A 17,751-nucleotide genomic window follows, 5' to 3' on the forward strand; every position below is an offset into this window, starting at 1 on the left:
GGCACCCCGATTCACAGCAATCTCCTAAAAAACTCCTCATTCGACAAATTTTGCTCACGATTCAGAAAATTTAGAGATTATATTGCAACATATTCTTTTTTCTCCTTTTTAAATTTTAAAAATTGTTTTTTAATGACACCTAAGGTTCATTCTCATTAGATGTTAAGTACGTATGTATGATATGTGTGTAAACTCGTTTTATATCATTTGGTAAAATTAGAATTTTCCTCCCCCAAAAATTTTAGTTCGATGCTCCTCTGTTTATATTATTTATTTTGTACATTGTTCATGGCTCAAGTACTGCTCTTGGGCAGGTTATGAAGCAAATCACATAAGATCAATATAAATAATATTTACAATATATATTTATTTGCAATTATCAATTAACAGAGGATGTTTTTTTCCCCCATGTCCCTATAGTTTCATAAAACATGTTCTCTTTCATTCTTTGAGGTTTAAAAAAAAAATTCCTTGTAATGGCAACGCAGATGAATTACTGAAAAATGATATGGACTTGAGTTAGACCTATAAGGGAAAATATAATGATAGAAAATAGGGAGATGAAGAGTATTTGAGAATTTTCTCGAATGCTAAGCATGTTAGTATGTTTCACATAAGACAGAATCTTTATTTTCAGAAGAAAAAAAAACTAACTTCTTTGTTGTTTTATTATTTGTTATCGTTTGCTCAAAACGACACTTTGAATTTACAAAAAAAAAGAAAAAGAAAAAAAAAACATGATTACAATCTGAATGATTTCTGTTACTTTTTTTTTTAAAGTTACGTATTGGTGCTCATTTGATCAAAACTATGTTGTCTGCGCCAATATGCAAATGCGCTGTCCGCAGAGGGCAGCACAGGTGACTGTAGACATAAAACGGCTAAGCTCCATGAGAAGAAAAAGTTCCTACCTGATGTATCTTAACCACATTGGACACTCGTCCAATGTGGCAGTGCAGTACTTTCATAAAACCAAGAACGGTTTCAATTTTATTTATAATGTTATTTTATTTTAATTTACTGTACATATGCTAAGTTAAATATAATACTTTTAAGTAAATCCAAGTTTTCTTGACTACAATCATTACAAGAGCAAACATTTGGAGGCACCGGCGAGATCATATGGATTCTACTCGAGGATTCAACATTTAAAGAATTCAAAGATAAGTATATCTTTTCAATCAAATAGTTTGACTTTGGTTACCATTCGTCATTCAAAATGACCGGCAATAGTGCTGAAGATAAAACTTCACAAATTCAACACGGCACTGATGAAAAAGCCGTTAAAATGCTTCGTGGACGAGCCAAAGCGGCTCTGACTAGAATAACCAACTTCATTAATGACGAAGGACAAATATTTGATAAATTTGATTTAAGAAACAAACTTGAAAGATTAGATTCTATATTCATTGAATTTAACAAAGCTGATTCAGAATTGCCGGAAGAACTTTCAGAAATCGAACAGTTCGAAGAAACGTATTATGCAACCAAAGTCAAGCTACAAAAAGCTCTTGAAAATGTATCTGTGAATTTAAATCCAGTGCAAATTGAAAATAATGATAGTATGCCTATAAGTAATTCAATAAGTAATAATTTTAAGCTACCCAAGTTAAACATTGAATCTTTTACTGGTCAATATCAAGACTGGCCTTCATTCAAAGATTTGTATCTTTCATTAGTGCATAAAAATAATAGGCTTTCAAACATTCAAAAATTTCAATATCTTAAAGGGCTTTTGTGTTTTGAACCAGCAAGTATAATCAAGCATATTCCTATATCGGAAACTGGTTATACTGAAGCTTGGGATAAACTGTTAGCTCGCTATGATAATAAGAAACAAATAATTTCTTCTTTAATTAAAACCTTCATGGATCAACCAGATATTGTTAACGCTAACTGTGCTAATTTGCGCAATCTCACTGATACTTCTGACGAGGTTATCAGAGGTCTAAAATCTATAGATTCTAAAGCAGATTCTAGAGATATTTGGCTAATTTATATTTTATTACAAAAATTGGATAGCAAGACACGGGAAGAATGGGCGAAACATACAACTAAGGAAGAATTTCCTACATTTGAAATGTTTCTGGAGTTTCTAAATAATAAATGTGCATCTTTGGAATTATGCAATTCAAACGAATGCAATGAAATTAGAAATTCATCCAGAAGTAATAAAAATAGTGCATCTAATAGATGTATAAAATGTGAGGACACTTTTCATTATTTGTCAAAATGTCCGAAATTTAAAGAAATGAATGTAAAAGAACGCAAGCAATTCGTGAATAAATTCAAATTGTGCTTTAATTGTTTATCTAACAAGCATTCGGATATTCAATCATGCAATTCTTCTTATTCATGTCATTTTTGCAAACGCAAACATCATTCACTTCTGCATGAAAGTTATGAGCAAAAGAATGTTTTCTCGAATGCATTTTATTCGAAAGGTTCAAGTCAAAACTTTCCGCAAATAAACTCTAGTGTACAACAAACTGATATCCCAACACGAAACGAAAAAAGCGTATCTGTGAATACCGTTAGAGCTGCATTTGCGTTATTACCTACAGCTTGTGTTTTTGTCAAAGATGCTAGCGGGGAATCGAGAACCTTAAAAATTTTGTGACTCAGGAAGCATGACTACGCTCCTATCCAACTCCTGTTTAAATTCTTTGGGATTAAAAAGAAAAAATGCACGTTTCCCTATCACTGGTCTTGCAGGTTCTAAAATTGGTTTAACTAAAGGCTGTGTTGAAGTCAATTTAAGTTCCAGATTCAACCCTGATATTATACTGCCCGTAAATGCTTTAATTCTAGATAAATTGACGGCCCCACTTCCAACTGAAGCAATTCAAAAGAAACATTTCGCACATTTAAGTAACATTAATTTAGCCGATGAAAACTTTTACCTTCCAAGTAAAGTGGATATGATTCTTGGTGCTGATTACCTATTCTCTATTTTCCTTTCGGGTCAGATAAATTGTTCGGAAAGTAATTTAATCGCTCAAAACTCAATTTTTGGTTTTTTAGTTTCGGGAAGACTGCCAGAAAATCAGTCGAATTCAAATTCATCAACTAGCTTACACATTTACGAATTAAATGTTGATAGTGAGCTTAGAAAATTTTGGGAAATGGAAGAAGTATCAGTAGCGAAAAGTAAAATTCTTTCACCGGAAGAAGAATTCGTAGAAACACACTTTAAAGAAAATTATTCAACAAATTTCGATGGACGTTTTGTTGTGAAGTTACCGTTTTTGAAGTCGAAAGCTGAGTTAGGCGATTCAAAATCCGCGGCTATTTCGCGACTTTATGCCATGGAACGAAAATTCAAATTCAATCCGGAATTCGAAAAACATTATAAAGAATTTATGCTCAACTACGAAGATTCAGGTCACATGTCGCCTTTAACAAAGAATTCAGATATTCTTCTAAAAAATGAACAGTGTTTTTTGCCTCATCACGCTGTTTTCAAGCCATCTAGTAGGGCCTACCACTACAAAATTACGCGTAGTTTTTGACGCATCTTGTAAAACTTCAAACGGAACTTCGCTAAATTCAATTTTAGGAGTGGGTCCCAAATTACAACGGGATATTTTTGAAATATTGCTAAACTTCAGATTTCCAAAAATAGTTTTCACTGCGGACATTGAGAAAATGTACCGTCAAATTTTAGTATCGGACGAAGATCAACCTTATCAACAAATTGTTTGGCGATACAATGCCAAAGATAAAATACAAACGTACAGGTTAAAAACTGTAACGTATGGTTTAGCTTCCGCCTCATTCCTAGCTACCAGATGTATCAAACAAATTGCTCTTGATACACCTAATCCTAAAATATCACGCATTTTACAAGAAGACGTATATATGGATGATCTTTTGTCAGGTTCGAGTAATTTTTCAGACGCAATTTCAATTTGCAAAAATATTGCGTCAATTTTACAATCCTACGGATTTAACTTAAGAAAATGGAATTCAAATTCTTCCAAATTCCTTGAAGAATTTCCCGAGCAATGTTCCTCGGAAACAAGCTTTGAAATCAATCGTGATGCACACGTTAGTTCTAAAGTGTTAGGTTTATTTTGGAATTCAACAAATGATACATTTGCATTCAAGGTTAATTTATCACTTTCACCACCCTACACTAAAAGACGGATTCTATCGGAGTCTGCACGTATTTTCGATCCTTTGGGATTACTTGCACCTTGTGTAGTTACAATCAAAATATTTTATCAAAAGTTGTGGCTTATCAAGAGGGATTGGGATTCACCCATTCCGAAGTTAATGGAAACCGAATGGTTAAAGTTTCAGGCATCATTCAACGAAATAAATGATATCACTATTCCTAGAAGTGTCACCATTGATTCAGAATGCGAAACTGAATTACATGGTTTTGCAGACGCGTCATCGCTAGCATACGCGGCTGTGATTTACTGTCGTCAAATTGTCGATGGGTCCACAACAGTTTCACTGTTGGTTGCTAAAACTAAGGTTGCTCCACTCAAGCAAATCTCCATTCCTAGACTGGAATTATGTGCCGCGCACTTGTTATCAAAATTATTTCTCACTGTTCTCAACTCGTTGAAGAATTTCAATCTTCGCGTTTTCGCATGGACAGATTCAAAGGTAGTTCTTTCATGGCTATCTTCTCATCCACGTAAGTGGAAGACTTTTGTCGCAAATAGAATTTCTGAAACAATAGAAGTTCTACCCCCAGCTCACTGGAATTTCGTATCCTCCAGAGAGAACCCTTCAGACATCGCTTCACGTGGTATCGACCCTAAATGTCTACCAAATTGCGATCTGTGGTGGCATGGCCCGCACTGGCTACATTCAAATCAAATGCATTGGCCTACGGCTGAATTACATTCTACAGACGTTGTTAGCGCAGTTAAAGCTGAGGAAAAATCAAATCCAATGTTTAACTTTCATGCTAGTTCAACAAATGACCTATTTGTGCGTCTATTCGAAAAATATTCATCATTATCGAAAATTATTCGCATCTTGGCATATTGCTACAGATTTATTAATCTTTGTAAAAAAAGAATCGGATTCAATATTGCTTCTTGCAATACCCTCGGTTCACTCACTTCTGCAGAAACAAGCGCTGCAGAAGAAAAACTCATTCACTGGGTTCAAGACACACATTTTTCTGAAGAGAAAAAATGTATTCGGCTTCAAAAGCCACTGAAAAGACGCAGTCCTTTGCGGTCACTTTTCCCATTCATAGATGGAAACGGTCTCTTACGGGTGGGAGGTCGGTTACAGAATGCCGACTTACCCATGAACAGGAAACATCCTATCATTATCCCATCACAACACAGATTTAGTGAACTGTTAATTCGCGAAAAACACGTAGCTTATTTGCATGCTGGTCCTACCTTATTATCTCATATATTAAGGCAATCATATTGGATAATAGGAGGAAAAAGATTGATCAATGCATAAAATGTCATAGATTCAAAACTGGTAACAGTTCACAACTCATGGGCAATCTGCCTAAACCACGAGTGACTTTAGAAAGAGCTTTCTTTCATTCTGGAATAGATTATGCCGGACCTGTTTCTATAAAATTTAGTAAAGGTCGAGGTGCTAAAGTTACGAAAGGTTACATTGCACTTTTCATTTGCCTGTCCACTAAGGCAGTACCCATCGAAGTAGTAAGCGACGTCAATGATACCGACTCTATAAATGCTTTGACTCCTTCGCATTTCCTTACAGGTGATGTGATAAGTTCAATTCCGGATCCAGCAAACCTGAACGAACATAGCTTCAAAGGAAAGTGGGAACTTATCCAGAATCTCCGCAAAGGCTTCTGGAAGCAGTGGTCAAAGGAGTACCTCTCATCTCTGCAGAGTCGTCAAAAGTGGACCACCCCTCATGCCAACATTCAAGTCAACGATATTGTGTTAGTGAAAGAAGCCTCATCACCTGGTTTGTGGCCCTTGGCTAGGGTTCTTGAAGTTCACCCGGGAGCGGACGACCTGGTCCGCGTTGCAACAGTAAAGACAGCTAAAGGGATCTTCCAGAGACCGATCTGCAAACTATCTCCTATTCCTATGTATCAGGACTCAAGTCCCTATCAGGACTCAATTCCTGATAGGGTGGGAGTATGTCTGCGCCAATATGCAAATGCGCTGTCCGCAGAGGGCAGCACAGGTGACTGTAGACATAAAACGGCTAAGCTCCATGAGAAGAAAAAGTTCCTACCTGATGTATCTTAACCACATTGGACACTCGTCCATTACACTGCATGTTGCAGTACTTTCATAAAACCAAGAACGGTTTCAATTTTATTTATAATGTTATTTTTTTTAATTTACTGTACATACGCTAAGTTAAATATAATACTTTTAAGTAAATCCAAGTTTTCTTGACTACAATCATTACAAGAGCAAACATATGTTTTGAAATTGAACCTATCGTAATTATTTAATATCTATATCGCTGAATCTTTGACGAGCACTGAACTTTTAATGTTTTGTGTGTTAACCATTTTATCAGTTGTCATCTTTATTTATAGCACCTTTATCCTGTTATTATTTTTTTTTTCATCTACGAATCAACAATTTGAGTAATATCCTCAGTTATTACGTTCATGTTCACTCTCTTGTGTTCTTATCACTCCTCACTGTTCAATGGTATTTCATTTGTAAATTGTAACTGGATTACTTTGCAAAGAGTCTAAAGTTTCCGCTTTTGAAAACTGCCCATTTGAAAAAAACATATCACGTTTGAAAAATTTTTGATGACTTTTTTGTTCTTCGATTTTTAATTTAGCATGTTTCCTTTATTTAAAAGCAGTCAGCCTTTTATGCTTGTCATTAATTTTTATTTGCCTCTGAAACTTAATAATAACGGAAAACAATTTTTAAATATTAACAATGTAAAAAAGAAAATAAATGTCAATCACTCAAGAAAGCAATACTTCATAAACTTAAGTATAACACTAAAATCTTAGTCGAACTCCAATCTTCTTAAGATTTCTGGATAAACGCAATGACACTTTCTGAAATTGACACCCTCTTTTCGTCTTCACTTACTATTTTACGCCGATCAATTACCATGTTTTAAAAACATTTGATTTTCATAAGATGTGTGAAAGTAATCATTATTAAATGACAAGAAAAAATTGTATCTGAAAAAGGAAAGAATGCTAATATTTTACTTTCAAGAATAAAAAAATAATTAAAAAAATGTGCGGTTTTAAGCAAAATTTGCCGCCCTTGAAAATTTTGCCGCTCTAGGCAGCTGCCTACTCTGACTATTGGGAAATTCGGCCCTGCCCCAACCCAAAAAGAGAAAAATACGTCTAAAAATTTCAATGCCGCAGTCTGCAATTTGACCACAGTTAGCAAAAGGGAAAGCCTCTAACGTAGTCTCTATAGAAAGAAAAAAATTTGCACTAATATCAAAAGAAGCAAAAGTATACAATTGCATTTACACATATGGGTCATTCTCCAGAAAAACTTCTGAACGCAAATATTTTTCAATTTTGAAACCTTTTGTTTTCGTTTTTTTTCACTCTTACATGAAAGTATTACCTACTAGAAGTAACCATAAACAATGGCTAAGTTCCAATTAATTTACTCATAAATTAAAAAAATTAAATAATGCCTTTTCACGGAAATTAAAAAAAAAAAGAAAAAACTTTTAATATTTAAAAATCGAAGCCGATTTAATATCAAAGTAGTAATTTTGTTAATTGTACAAACAATCAGCTATTTTACTGATAAGTGGGAATATAATATTAAGATCTCTTAATTAAAGTACAGCTTAATTAGTAGTTTGAAATGTATGTTAAAAAATAGTATTTAGTAAATTTGAGGATATACTGGCAATTTATAATTTTGGTAGAATGCCTATTATTGATGTATTTTCCCTCCATCATTTATTTTCATCTCAGAAATAATGACATTGATAAGGTCTGTCATGGAGGTGAGATTCACGGAGGTGAGGAATTTAACATTAATATAGGCCTAATAGAAACATTTTTCAGGGAATTTTTTTTTCTTTGTTGCTACAACCTGCACATGAAAACATGTTCACTTCTTTTTTTACATTAATTTACATCTCTGAAATTCAAATTCACGGAGGTGAGAAGTGAGAATAACCATACTAATTTTTTGAAGCAAAAACTTTTTTATTTTTCGACAAAAATCTCACAACTTCAACTATGGCTAAAAATAAACAAGGAAGCCCCCTTGTATCATGGAAAATAAAATTTGATGTCATTACTGCCACGTGTTAATGAGGAATGGCATTTTGTGTTTAGGTAACGGAGGTGAGAATTTATTGTGTGACATGACTTCCTGTCCTACTAAAACGAACTAAAACACAATATAAAAAATTAAATATACTTAAACAATTACTATTTGAGACATTTGTGAAAGGAATAATCAAGAAATAAGTATATAATTTTAATTAAACAAGTTATTAAGCAACATAAAGAGTCACACAAAGTGTGTGACATGCCACGGAGGTGAGAATTTACATGTTGTGAACCAAAAATATACTAAAATAAAAATTATAATTAAAAAATTGTTGGCAGGTTCAAATAGATATATTTCTGATGAAATCAAAAATCATTGCTAAATGAATTGTTCCTAACAGTTTTTACTGTAAAAGGCGTGTGACAGAAAAGTTACACTTTTTGAAGAATGACCCATATACATTCGCATAAAATGTGGGCTCTAGTAATAAGCTAACAACTGTTTTTTTTTCTTTAATTTCTTTCTAAGCTTACCTTCTGCATTGAGTGTTTTAATGACTTCCACACACATCTGCATGAATGCTTGAGCTTCACTGTCAATTTTGTCACGCTCAGCATCACTCATGTTGGAGACACCATGCAAAGTGTGGCTGAAACAAGAACATAGGATAAGAAAGAGGCTCAAAACAGTTTTCTTTAGTATATTGTTTCCCAACAGGCGGTTCGTGAGAGGTACAAAGGGGGTTCATGAAAATATTATAATGATGGAAATTTAACATGTTTGTTTGATATAAAGTCTTAAGTTCAAGTGGTTTTTATTTGTCTCTTGTACATCCGATACGCTTTAGATAAAAATGTTAGTACACTTGCTGACATTCTACTTTGCAAATTTAAAGAATTATGTCTGTTATTACAAGACACGGGTTTTTACCATTTTTGTTCAGCATGATAGAATTAAACCTGTGACGAAAATGTTCAGCTTTCGAACACAATGTATTTGGACGACAGCGTATGAATACTTCAGTTTTCTCCATTTAATTGTAAAATTCGATTGAACTTGATAAAAACATTATATGGAACATTTCTGAACATTTAAAACTTTACTAAATTTTTTATGTTTGAGGCCGTCCATTAATGACGTGAGGCTCAAAAGGGGGGAGGGGCACAGAAAAAACCACGAAACATCACATGGGGAGGGAGGGTTGTAGTAATATATCACGTGTATTTCTTTTTTCGACAAACGCGCAACACTCAACCGAAAAGCAGCTTGTAGTGTGTGACTTTGATTCACCGCCGCGACGCTGCCAAACAAGCAAAGTGAAGTTCTCGATCGCGAGCCGCAACTTTCGCCTGCCTGACTCCATTATTCTGTTGCTTTGGCACTGAATACACGTCTAAATTGTTTAACCTCGTACGTTTGCATTAAAACAATGTCTAAACTAGGTGATCTGTATAAAGACGTATTTGCAGAATATAAAATAGGAAAAAAACCTGGTGTAGCTCAAAAAGAAATTAATGAATTGTGGGCTAATGCGAAACAAAAATATACTACAAAAAAAGAATTTATGAAATGGGCGAATGATCTTTTACTAGATTACTGCCCAAAGCACCAAGCAAAGGAAGTCTTCCAATATTCTCTTTTATTGTTTTAATACTAAAAAGGTAAATTAAAATGTGTATGTATGAACTGTATCTTTTTATGAACATTGTTCTAATAATAAGAATTCACTTATAGTGGATCTCGAAGAATTAAGTACTGTGCCTACAACTACAACTGAAGATGCTTATCCAGTTGTTGGCATGGAAAGTCTTGGTAATCTGTGGTCCGAGGATACTCCACTTTAAAAATTTTTTCGCATACCTTTCATTATTATAGTCTTTGTTGTTATTATTGTAGTCTTTTATTATTAGATGATACTTATACCTGTATTTTATAAATATTTAAAAAGAATAATAAGATTTTTCGTAGGTACTAAAAATACACGTGATATAGTAAGGGGGGGGGGGGTGTCTTCAGCCTCACCATGCATCACCAATGGGGAGGGGGGTTAAAAAATGCCAAAAAAAAAACATCACATGATTACTGGGCGGCCCCTTTAGTTTCATTTGAGTGTGACAAAGAGCTATCGCGTTTCTCTAGTGCTCCGCCGAAAATGCGAGTGACACAATAAATGCAATGGTGCTGCTGTTTGTTGCTATAATTATCACAGTAACTAAGACCAGAGTTGGGTTTTGGACTATCCAAAACCGGTTTAAAACAGGACAGGAGGTTTTTACTGTCCAAAACTGCCCGAAAGTGTCTTAAGCTGTCTAAAAGTATGCTAAAGCTAAAGGTGTCTTATCAATCAATTAGTATTTACTGCAATATTTGTAATGCATTATTATGAATAAAAATAAGTTTTAATCAATAAGGTTTTGATATTTTCACCAAAATTTTCATTAAAAAAATATTTTATTTTAAAAAGTTGTCAATAACTCTATTATATAAAAACTTCCTTATGTATGTAACAGTTAGTCGAGTCATGAAAGGAAATTCATAACAATACCAAGACAACTAATTTCAGTTCCATTTATAACTCAAATATAATGTTATTAAATGTGTAATATTTAGGTGCAAATTAAAAAAAAAAAAAAAGCTTAAATTTTTTCACATTGTTTTATATATTTTATATGATGCTTTAACAAAAATTCTTTTTCAAATCAGATTAAAGAACAATAAATTGATGATTAAATATATGCACTTATAATTTTAAAATTTGAGCAATTTCTTTTTTAAATTCATATTCTGTAACTGCAATAAACAAAAATTATAGTAGCTTGACAATTTTTAAATACAAATTATTCGCATTTTCCTAAAGTAGTTTGGTGGTAACTTGGTTTTAGATCATGAAAAATGGCACCATAGTCAAGAGAATTCTTCACAAAGCTGTAAAAGACTCTCAAATATATATTTTTTTTCAGTTCAAAAATCGTCATTTATTGCATATAAGTCAATTATTGCACTATATTTTGAACACTTTCATTTTCACAGATGCATAAATGTCAAAAAATTTGGTTACCATTATGAATAAAAAAAAAAAAAGTCATGAAAAAATATTATGAAAAAAAAAGTCTTTCTCACAAATTGAAATTTTTAATGAAGAATGCTACTTCCACGTAACTAGATTAGATTCAGCTGTATAAAAAAGCAGGGCCGGCTCTAGTAGTTCTGCTGCCCTAGGCTATATTGACAAGTGCCCCCTCCCCCCAATTGAATAATAATGCTAAATTTTATATTAATAAAATAAAAATAACTGTAAAATGCTTAAGATTAAAATAAGTTTCTAGTTAAATTCCAAACTGGGTTTTGGATTCACTTCTTACACACTTTAAATTTTCAAAAGACTTTTAAATCATGTAATATGCCGCCTCTAAAATTAAATTGAAATTCTTGTTAAATTCCAAACTATGTTTTGAATTATCCAAGCACTGGTACACATTCTAAATTATTATCTTTTTTTAGCATTGAAGCAGTGAATTTTATGACGCCATACTTTAAAAAAAAACTTCAATTTCGAAATTTGCCGCCCTAGGCGGCCGCCTACCCCAGGAGTCGCGCCTGTAAATAAGTTACATATATATTTATACTTGAATATTCACATTGAATATAAAACATAACTTTGACATATTTTGTTCTGTTTTTGATATTTTCTCACAAAATATGTTCTAAAAATGTAGTTTTGGACACTTTAGGACAGGATGGTAAAAACCATGGTCTTTACCGTAGTGTCCAAAACCTTGCGAACCCTAAGACCACAATATATTTTGAGCATTATTTATGAAAAAATTAGCACTCCCCTCCTCCCCCCTTACCAAAAAATACCATAGGAAATGTGAAAAAGGATATGTCAGCAAAAGTTCCTGGGTGAAGCCTGCGACAGTTATGTCCTGAAAATGTTTATGGAATTAACAACCGAAACTTAATTTGTGCTGAATAATATCTCCTTTCCATTGATAAAGTAAAATTGGAATTTGCCCTGGATTTGCTTATGACCTTAAAAGTATTCTCTAGTAATATGTGAACTTCATTTTGCATGTCAAATCTGAAACTTCATAAGCTGCCAAATAAACAGTAGTTTTTTCAGTTATGTTTAAAGGATTTTTTACATAGTAAAAAGCGATCAAGGCAAAGTTCATTTGAGAATTTCAGGATTTAACTTGATTTGTAAAAAATCAGATTTCATTATTCAAGAACTTTGAGGCAGTATAAAATTCCAACACATGAAAATATCATTTTACTGACAAATAAATATGGTTAGGTTAATAGGACTACATTTGTACTGTTACATTTGACATCTAACTAAAATGTCTCAAGATACAATGATAATGATATTATATTAATAATAATTATTAATAAATAAAATCAGGCAAACTATGCAGAAAATGTTTACGTACTTCACGCTTATGTAATCCTTTCGATGTTCTAAAAGGAAGTCTTTCATTTTTGTTATCGTCACAAGCTGAAACGATTACATTTCAAATTATTTTGAAGTCTAAAAAAAAAGTAATTGTAGAATGAAAGGCAACATATAAGACAAAATTACTGTAGCGTATCCACAGCCATCTTAACACAAGGCCTGCGCGCTCATTCAACATGGCCGCCCGTGAAGGCGGTTTGTTTACATCTCATAATAGCTCTACCGTGAATAAAAATTTAGATTTTTTTATTATCCATAAAAAAAACAGTTAATTTTTACATGAAATACTCCGATACATCTCTAAATTAAAAATTTATATCGTTCGAGTTTTAATATCGACACAAATAGTTCTTAAATAGTAAACTAAATTAAAATTCATGCATGACACATTAAATATTATATTCGCAATAAATATATAGATAATGAATAAAAATGAAAATTTTATTGGGTAAAAAGAAAATACACTTCAACTTCAAATCATAATGCAAAAGAAAGTACGAAATAAATTTTGCTTACTGTAAATTGTAAAATGATTAAGACAGACGGGGAAGATAAACGGGAAGTGCATATTTCTTATTCATAAACTAATAAATATTTTGCATTTTTCACACGAATGATTTACAGTAGTATTGATTTCCTTTGATAAAAATACAGACAAATGAAAAAAAAAATAAGATGGAATAAAATAAACCAATATTTAACCATATTTCTAACTGTTACAAACAAAAGAAACAGCGTACATTTTTGAGAAAAAAAATCACTCCAATACCCAATAATAATTACAAAACATCTGAACAATTGAAACAAACTAAACAATTGGTATAAAAGGACAATACTGATACATATATTTCAGAGTAAAAAATATAATTAGATTTATCATGAGTTATCTGTGAGTTTTTTTTTTTTTTTTGGAGAAGTTATTCAACAGTATGTTATAAATCGTTTGCATAATATTCCTCAATATCAAGAAAATGGTGTGAGAGCTAAGCTTGTAATGGTCATGTACCACATTTTTAAAGCATGGCTCGCTAATAGTTGTTAAAAGCTTCAATTCATTTTCATTTGCTATGAATTCCTTCAAAAAAAAAAAAAATCCACAACATTTCAATATACATTTATACAAATAGAAGCTGGGTTTAAAAGAAAAAATGGGTGTTTTTCAAAAGTCACGATTTCATGTATCTATTAAACTGCACTCTTCAGAGAATTCATATTAAAAAGCTCCTTGAAATTTTAGTTACAAAAAATAATCATTTACCAAAGTGAGGGCAAAAAGCTTCGTCATTAAAATCGAAAGTAATAAACGTGTATTACATGAAAAAAACATAAATAAAAATGCGTACCTTTCAATAATAGAGTACAGTACCTTACAGAAATACATAGAAACTGCTTTAGAAGTTAAAACAGTTGCTCTTTTTAATGAACCGCGATCTAATGTATATATTAAACAGCACTCTTCAGCCCAATCATGTTAAAAAGTTTCTTGAAACAATAGTTACAAAAAATAATCATTACACAAATTGAGGGCAAAAAAGCTTGGTCATTAAAATCGAAAGTGATAAAAATATGTAGCATGAAAAAACATACATAAAAATTCGTCCCTTACAAGTAAAAAATCCTTAAAATATTATTTAACAAGTACAGTAAAACTCCTCCAATACGGACACTAACAAGACAAAATTTTTTGTTCGCAATAAAGGGGTGTCCGCATGACAGAGGTTTAATAATACCTTTTAATTTTACCTTACAATCGAGGAATTAAATACTGTCCACATAGGAGGGGTATCCGTTAGGAGGGATTTTACTGTATTTATTTTTATTATCAATTCTGCTTAAAAATCACCATTGATAACCACACTTACCTTCTTAACATTTTTTAATCCAACAATAGTAGCTTCAAACATATTTGGAGATGTTAAACATTTGATACGTTAAATTTTCACCACCAAAGTATCCCAACGGTCTATAATGTAAACTTGACGAAACGTAAAGATTTAGCACAGTCAAATACAAAGAACAAAAAAGAAAACATCATTTGAAGTCTCCATAAAGACAGTTGATAACGTATTCACACATTTTGAATAAATATTACTTTGCTATTTGATACTAAAGTTGTGAGATGAAATACAATATTGCATCCGCAACGTGCAGCTACTTGAAGACCACAACACTGTTTGAACTAAAGGGATTTCCCCGCTCAACGCCTGCTTGAGGTCACGTGACATCGATTGCGCAATACAGCGCGTAGGCCTGATATATAGAAGGCTGTGAGCGTATCCCTTAAATACGCTATTTCGATTCAAATATTTGTAATTCACATTAAAATAAAAAAAAATTAAATACTTACATATAAAACTTACCACTTCCTTCGTTTTTACAGCAAACTCCGATTTTGCCCTTCTGGAACTTAAAATTGACTTATCTTTTTCATTTAACCCCAAAGCTTTGTTTCGAGTTCTCAGAGATTTTACACATGCTTTAAACAAAACAGTAATATCCATTATTTTTAACGGAAAAGGTATTAAGAACCTGAATGTGAATCTTCCTATATCACGTCTACACTATTTTTCGAAAGTGTAAATGTAAACAAAAACGGCGGAGACGAGGAGGGAGGTAGAAAGGGGAGGGGAGCAACGATCAACAGAAAACAGTTAACTGTTATTTTAGTTGTTGGGATTGCCTTTAAAATTTAATTTTGTTGCTGAAATTCAATTAGTAGAGCTTAAAAACCTCAAAATTTCTAAATTTTCCGTGTAGGAAAATCTTCTTGGGGAGAAGACGAACAATACCCACTTTTTTTGACGTTTCATAATGGTTGCGTTCGACGAAACTCACCGGTCGACCGGTAAGTAACTGGTTACTAACTGAATCGTTCTATGATCAACCGGTTACCACAGCGGTTACCATTCTAAGCAGTTGATTGGTTGATTGGAGCACGTGATCATTAGCTGTCACGTGATTAACTAACCGGTCGCTCTCGGTCGAGCTCGTCGAACGCAACCAATATAGGGCCTCTTATCATCAAACGACACATGAATGTATTTTAAAGAAAATATTGAAGAAATCGTTTTATTTCATGCTAATAATAACATAATATGAACAATATTTTTTTTATTTACAGTAAAAAAATTCTCCTATAATAATGTGTGGCAACATTGAAGAAATGTCGCCCTCGCTTAATCGGATTGTTCGGGTGTTTCTATCGAAGCATTTATCAAATATGCTAATGATTTATGTGGCTGTTTTCATATTTACATTCATTTTGATAAACTAAACTACGCATAATTAAATCTTTTCCTACCCTGATGATTTCTTGACACCTGAATTCCGAGGCCCGTGTGCTTAACCTGGTAATATTTGTTTTTCGCCCTCGGGTCGTAAAGCTCGGTTAAAGTGACACGAAAGTTGTATTTGTGACGTCGAGGCAACATTCCATCCTGGATATAAAGTTGAAAAGTGGTGTTGGAGTGGAATTTGCATTTTTAAGAAAAATTTACTCATTATGAATTACTTCCTGCAGCGATGAAGTGAATTCCAAGGAGGGAAAGTGCGCGGTCATCTTATCTGGAAAGATGACTTGTGTTGCGGATTGTTCTGAAATGACTAAACGTGTATAATTTATAAATCCTCGCAAATTTATTACTTTATTTTCATTACATAAATCAGCATTAAAGAAAGAATTAATCCATTTCGCGCAGTAGTTTACGATCGCCCTTGCCGAGTCATGTGCAAGCGAAGGGCATTTAACAAACTCATGTCAATCACATATCTGTGTCTGTATGCGAAGATTGTGTGTATTTTTTAAAACTTTTGTGTACATAATGAAAAGAAAACTTAGTAAAGGAGTGAAGTTGAACTTTGAGGTCATCTGTCACCCCTGTTGACTGTCACGGAGATGTCATTCTTTAGCAATTTCAAGAAAATATTCCACATAGCGGGGAGCATCGCTTCCGAGTCAAAGAGGCGGAAAGTTTACCACAACATTCGATTTAATGAAGATCCGGAGGAATTCTGGGATATTGTTGGCGAACTGGGTGATGGAGCGTTTGGAAAAGTTTACAAGGTATGGGCACTTGAACCTGATTGTTTACATTAACGTTTGCAATCAAATTCGTGGATTCTCATGCTCTGCACATACACATATCAACTCCAAGGGGGAGGGGGGACTTGTGTTCAATCAAATTCATCTACGGTTGGGGGGGATTTTACAGAGGGTTTTGGTCTCATCTTGAAGGAGGAGTGCTTTTGCTCTTTGGGGGATGGACACCCCAGTTATTAAAACAAGCAAATATTTATTTAGATTTTTTTGTACAAAAGCCATGGGTTAGTTGATTGTCCCTGTCTGACTCTCAGAAAGGATGTGATTGATTACATGCACAGGGCCGCTCCAGGGATTTAAAATTTTTAACTAGTAAACTAGCCAAATTTTAAAAGCCTCAGCCAAAGGCAAATTATAACAAATCAGAGAGCAAATTTTAAAATTTAGAAAGTATAAGATGCAAACATTAGTACTTCTGTTTAAAAGACACAGCATGCACTTAAGAGAAATAATGCACTTGTTTCGCAAGGAGGGGAGGAGGCTAGTTCAATTTTCAATAATCTTTTGACAAAATGTTGTGGATTAAGGCTTATTTTCTATGGAAATTTTAGAGAATTTCCTCTTTGCAAATTAGAGCTTGTTTCGCCAAACTTACCATTTAATCCTATTTGGTATGATGTCAAGTGCTTAGCGCAAGCCCTGCATGCATTTTTATTTTCTTCTGACAATGATTTTTTTTTGTATCTAAAAACGCAGCATTTATAAAGGATCCTCGTAAAATATGTAACTTGTTGAATTCCAAAGTATTTTGTGATAATTTGCTTGTCAAACACGCTGTGTCCTCCTACAAGGGCAAAGCAGCACCCCTCAAAAATCTCCTCAGAAGTTGAAAAAACCGTAAAATTTTCGATTCCAAATGCGTCATCCCCCTTCCCCCTTTGGGCACCCCTTGTAAAACTCCCATTAACATAATACATGTATCACAAAGTTATATTCAAGTTTGAATTAAATTAATATCGTAGTATTCATAAAAAGGGCAGTATTATAAA

General features: G+C 33.1%; 2 protein-coding genes across 3 annotated transcripts in view; one reads left to right on the forward strand and one right to left on the reverse strand.

Moving 5' to 3' along the window:
• The window catches only part of LOC129224205 (syntaxin-18-like), a 45,727-nt gene extending 30,498 nt beyond the window's left edge, over positions 1–15,229 (reverse strand). Inside the window, exons 1-3 of one of the 2 annotated variants that reach the window (XM_054858622.1) lie at positions 15,024–15,229; positions 12,641–12,705; positions 8,741–8,856 (exon numbers count right to left, since the gene is read on the reverse strand). In XM_054858622.1, coding sequence (XP_054714597.1) covers positions 8,741–8,856; positions 12,641–12,705; positions 15,024–15,164 — 322 coding nt within the window. In that variant the 5' untranslated portion in view covers positions 15,165–15,229. Of the gene's footprint in view, positions 1–8,740; positions 8,857–12,640; positions 12,706–15,010 lie in introns of both variants that reach the window. The other variant, XM_054858623.1, reaches the window with a different exon arrangement.
• Positions 15,230–16,282: 1,053 nt separating this feature from the next.
• The window catches only part of LOC129224172 (serine/threonine-protein kinase 10-like), a 135,490-nt gene continuing 134,021 nt past the window's right edge, over positions 16,283–17,751 (forward strand). The window contains exon 1 of the mRNA XM_054858589.1: positions 16,283–16,726. Coding sequence (XP_054714564.1) covers positions 16,559–16,726 — 168 coding nt within the window. The 5' untranslated portion in view covers positions 16,283–16,558. The remainder of the gene's footprint in view (positions 16,727–17,751) is intronic.

Source organism: Uloborus diversus, chromosome 6 (genome assembly GCF_026930045.1).
Source record: "Uloborus diversus isolate 005 chromosome 6, Udiv.v.3.1, whole genome shotgun sequence".
NCBI lineage: Eukaryota > Metazoa > Arthropoda > Arachnida > Araneae > Uloboridae > Uloborus > Uloborus diversus.